Here is a 3,842-nt window from a genome sequence, read left to right as displayed (position 1 = left end):
GGTGGCGGAGACGATCATAATAGTGTTAGTGCTAATTCGGTGGTGGTCATAGCGGCTTCGTTTATTGAGCACTTCCTATATGCCGGGAACTTTGCCAAGCGCTTTGTGACCATTTCAAATATACTTTGATCACCGAGGGGTGTGTCTGCGGTCCCGAGAGGCACATTCTGCCTGGAACCCCCACTCCAAAACCCTCGCGCGTCTGCTCTGTAATCCAGCCTCTCGACTCCTTTAAATAACTTTTTGACTTTATTCAGCAGGTTCTCTGATCTCCCACCCCAGTCTTCACTCGTCCAGTCTTCACTAGCCTCCCGGCCTCCACAGGGGCCACGAGGCCGCCCCCTCCCCGTCCGCCGCCTGCGCTGGGAAGGGCCTTCGGGATCTTTTTGTCCCATCCTCCCAAGGTTCACGAGGGGAAACCGAGATCCAAAGGGAAGGGTTTGTCCAAAAGCACCCGGCGCGTGAGAGGCAGGGTGTCCCCGCCCGTGCCTGGGTCCAACCCCGCGCTCACCCCTTGCCCTTCCCCGGACCCCGGACTCCACCAGAGCCTGCTCACGAGCGGCGGCGGTCACACCTCGGACTCGCGCGGCGGGCCGCGGGCGCGCTGGCAGCCGTACAGCCACTGGATGACGCGCGCGTTGCGCTCCACCACCGACACCTGGGGGCGCCCGTCCCGCGCCGAGCCCGCCGCTTCCGAGCCGCCGCACTCAGCACGGTCCCGGCGTTCTGCGCCGCCGTCGCTGGACGTCCAGTCGCTGGCGTCCCCAGAGCCGGGCGGCGGCGACGTTCCAGGCTGGGGGCTGGCGTCGGCGCCCCAGCTCTGCGGAGAGAAGCGCTCGGCGCCCAGCACCTCCACCAGCGCGCGCTCCAGACCGCAGTAGTTGAAGAAGCGCTCCTTCTCCGACAGGGGCAGCGAGCACGTGGGGCACAATGCCCGCTTTCCCGCTGCGTCTGGGGCATCTTGGGGCGCGGCCCAACCCCCAGGAGCCGCGGGTCGCTCCGTTGAGCCTGGGCTGCTTGAAGCGACGTCTCGGGGGGCGCCCAGGAAGAGGCGACGCACGAGCCCCTGGCCCTTGGCGTTCTCTTTGTTCACTGAAGCCTTGCATTCGCGCTTCTGGCGGTAGAATATGAGGGAATCAGGCCTTGGCAGCCGCCTGCCACTGCCCCGGCGGGCAGGTCTGGGCGTCCTGGGCGATGGAGGGGGCCCCAGCTCGTTGCAGGGGTGCGGGGTGAGCGGCCCGGGACCCCCACGCAGAGCTGGCTCCTGGCGTCGCGCTATCACCTGGTGCGTCTTGACATACTTGGCTTTGTCGGCCTCCAGCCTCTCCACAGCGCTGGGGGTCCGTCCCCTGGATGGGGTGGAGGGAGAGGCCAGGAGCATCTTAGCAGAACTGGGCAGGACAGTGCCCCATAAGCCACTGGAGGTAGGCAGATAGTTGAGGAGCTGAGAGCAATTGGCTGGGGCCTCCTGGGACCTGCGGAGAAAGAGGAATGGTCGGGGGAGAATAGGAAATGTCCCTGCCCCTCTCCTGCAGGCATTCCTGGGAATAGGCTCAGCCAGCCACCCCTCCCCCATCCAAGTCAGCCAGGTGCCATGCCCAGGGGGCAGAGGCTCAGGTATCCCTCCCACGCCCATCCCTCAGAGACAATGGGCAGGGGCTCCCTGGCCACCCAGAAACATATGCCCCTTTGAGGGTGCCCCATTCTGGCCACAGGGCCATGCCAAGCAGGCATCGGCAAGCAGGACACTTGGTAAAGGAAATGGGGCTGGTCCCTGCCCAATTCCCGACAGTAGCCTCAACCGGAAAAAATACCTCTTCCCAACCTAGCAACTCTGAGTCCAAGACAAGGAGGCTTCCCAGCCACATGCTGGCTCCAGCAGGACCCACCCATCCCGCCCCCAAACACAGAGGTCAGGGATATAACCACAGGGTAGGAGCCTCCAGTAATTGCAGCCAACTGCCCTGCCCAGGCCCAGCAGGGCCATCAGGGAAAGAGAGGGAGGTGGTCACCAGGTCACTTCAGCCAGCTACCTGCCACCTGCTCTGTGCCCCTGCGAAGGGAATTCCACAATGCCCAACTGCATACATCACCTTGTTTACCTCTGCATTTCCATTTCATAGAAGAGAAAACTGGCCCAGAGAGGAGGAGGCTTGTTCAGGTCTTACTGAGAGTTTGGGCCCAGGACTGGAACCCAGATCTCTTTGCTTTACAGTCCAGAACTAGTTCCAAATGAGTATCTCACTTGCCTATCAAAACTTTCCTCTATGTTTTGCTTCCATTCCTGCTGCTATAAAACCAAGCACTTTCTGCTAGAGATTGGCCCCTTATCTCACTAAAAATTTCCTTCCACTAATTCTTCCCAATAACCTGCGCTCCCAGAAACCTGCCCTCAGGGTCCCTCGTCCTAAAACCCCGTGACCCTTCTCATCCAGCTCCCTTCTGCTGGGGAAGGGGGGCTGGAGGGGTTGTAAATCAAGAGTTGACAGTTCCCCTGGCAGTAACAGAATGGGCCACCCACACGGCTCAGTACACTCTACCCCATCCCTGTTTCCCTGCTCCCCCCATCCTCCATTCAGCTGAGAGGGACACATCAGTTCTGGGGGCTGAGGAGACCTCAGGTCTGCAGGCAACAAAGGAACAGAACTTGCCAGGGATGGGGGAAGGGGAGCCTTGGTAAGGGGCCTTGGGGCAGAGACTGCCAACCCTACCCACCCCAGGGCAGCCTGTGTGTATACACACACACACACACACACACACACACACACACACACACACACCCATCTAGGGTCTAGCAAGTCAGTCCATAGGTAGTTGGTGACTGGGAAACCAGGCAACAAGGAAAGCCTGGCAGTGCCCTCCTTCCTGCCTCCCAAGGACTAAACTTGGCGATAGGTCAGATTCCAAGGTCCCAGGAGGGCACTGTGCTTGTCTGACCTCAAGGGTACCCTCCCGTCCCCTCCTACTCTTCCGAGCCCTGAGCAGGCGGCTATAAAAAGTTCCTAAACACAGGGACCGAAATAGTTTGCTGTCCACTGCCTCTTCCCTGCCTTCCACGCTGCCTTGGTGCCCAACCACAGACGTTCCACCCTAGAAGCCTGGCAGACATCTTTGCGCCCGCCACCCCTTTGCCCACCCTCTCACGGTACTGGGGTCGGTGGGTCCGAACTTTGCCCAAGCATTTGGCTTTGGATAGCGATGCAGGCTAGGGGACTGTGCTCACTGGCTTGGTGCCAGCCTCCTTGCCCTTGGGTCCCTGGGTGCCCTCCCACCCCAGCCCTGGGCTCAGGATGGACTCACCTCTGCATGGTGGGGCTGAATGCCAGCGTCCCCAGGCAGGTCCAGACTGAAGGCAGGAGGGACAGCAGGGACTGGAAGTAACTTTGGTGGCAGCCAAACCTCACTCTACACAGGAAAAGCCAAGAGAGCCTCCACCCCCCCAGGTTAACCCTTGCCTTCCTGACCTGGAGCCTGGCCTCTGTTAACTCCTTCCTGGTCACAGTCTCAGTGCTGGAGAGGACCTTTGGACCACGTCCAGCTCCTTTACTTTAGGGATGGTCATACGGTCCCTGACAGGTTAAGTGATTTGCACAGAGGCACAGTGAGCTTGGGGCACAACCAGCACCCCAAACAAGGTCTCCTGATTCCCAAGCTTCCTCCAGAGGCCTGGGGTGGGGACCTGCGATTCACGTGGGGTCAGCCCCCTCTGCTGGGCCTTGGCAGATCATCCTCAATCAGATGAGAAGGCGCAGGGTTCTAGTTAACCAGCTTTTTCCCTCTGTAGCAGGTTTAGACCTGTCCTGGTCCAGGTGTGTGGATGGTATCAAGCTTGCTCTCCCGAG

At 60.3% G+C, this 3,842-nt stretch overlaps 1 protein-coding gene across 2 annotated transcripts; it reads right to left on the bottom strand.

Annotated features, from left to right (window-relative positions):
- Positions 1-230: 230 nt before the first annotated feature.
- FAM110D (family with sequence similarity 110 member D) lies at positions 231-3,397 on the bottom strand. 2 transcript variants are annotated; one of them, XM_024766837.1, is made up of 2 exons: positions 3,301-3,397; positions 231-1,475 (listed from the first exon to the last, which is right to left on the bottom strand). In XM_024766837.1, exons 1-2 carry the CDS (start codon positions 3,306-3,308, stop codon positions 569-571), a joined length of 915 nt encoding a protein of 304 aa, XP_024622605.1. In that variant the 5' UTR covers positions 3,309-3,397; the 3' UTR covers positions 231-568. The 2 variants fall into 2 exon arrangements, with proteins under 2 accessions (XP_024622605.1, XP_024622606.1); XM_024766838.1 differs by having other exon boundaries at positions 231-1,349; positions 3,301-3,320.
- Between the last annotated feature and the right edge of the window lie 445 nt (positions 3,398-3,842).

This window comes from Neophocaena asiaeorientalis, unplaced genomic scaffold (assembly GCF_003031525.2).
Source record: "Neophocaena asiaeorientalis asiaeorientalis breed wild unplaced genomic scaffold, Neophocaena_asiaeorientalis_V1.1 scaffold79, whole genome shotgun sequence".
In the NCBI taxonomy this organism is placed as follows: domain Eukaryota; kingdom Metazoa; phylum Chordata; class Mammalia; order Artiodactyla; family Phocoenidae; genus Neophocaena; species Neophocaena asiaeorientalis.
This window is presented reverse-complemented; position numbering and strand designations above follow the sequence as displayed.